General features: G+C 60.4%; 1 protein-coding gene across 1 annotated transcript in view; it reads right to left on the bottom strand.

The window, feature by feature from the left end:
* LOC119594312 overlaps window positions 1–217 on the bottom strand; it is a 60,122-nt gene that overhangs the window by 2,990 nt on the left and 56,915 nt on the right. Inside the window, exon 4 of the mRNA XM_037943370.1 lies at window positions 2–148. Coding sequence (XP_037799298.1) covers window positions 2–148 — 147 coding nt within the window. The remainder of the gene's footprint in view (window position 1; window positions 149–217) is intronic.

Raw genomic sequence — 217 nt, 5'->3', positions numbered from 1 at the left:
CTCCCGAAGCCCGTGTGGCCCGCCGCGTGGAAGTGCCTGAGGGCGACCAAGGACTCCCACGGGTTCCTCAGAAGGAGCACGGCCCGGCGGGGACCCTTCGGGAGGAGGAACCTGAACTCCTGCCCGTTGTAGATGCCGTCCTTCACTTCTGCGGGGAGGCAAGGGCAAGGGAGCACAGTGGCAGATGGATTAATAGTTACATATGCATAATATACTT

This window comes from Penaeus monodon, chromosome 33, assembly GCF_015228065.2.
Source record: "Penaeus monodon isolate SGIC_2016 chromosome 33, NSTDA_Pmon_1, whole genome shotgun sequence".
Classification (NCBI taxonomy): Eukaryota; Metazoa; Arthropoda; class Malacostraca; order Decapoda; family Penaeidae; genus Penaeus; species Penaeus monodon.
The sequence above is the reverse complement of the archived record's forward strand: the minus strand, read 5'-3'. Positions and strand labels throughout refer to the sequence as shown.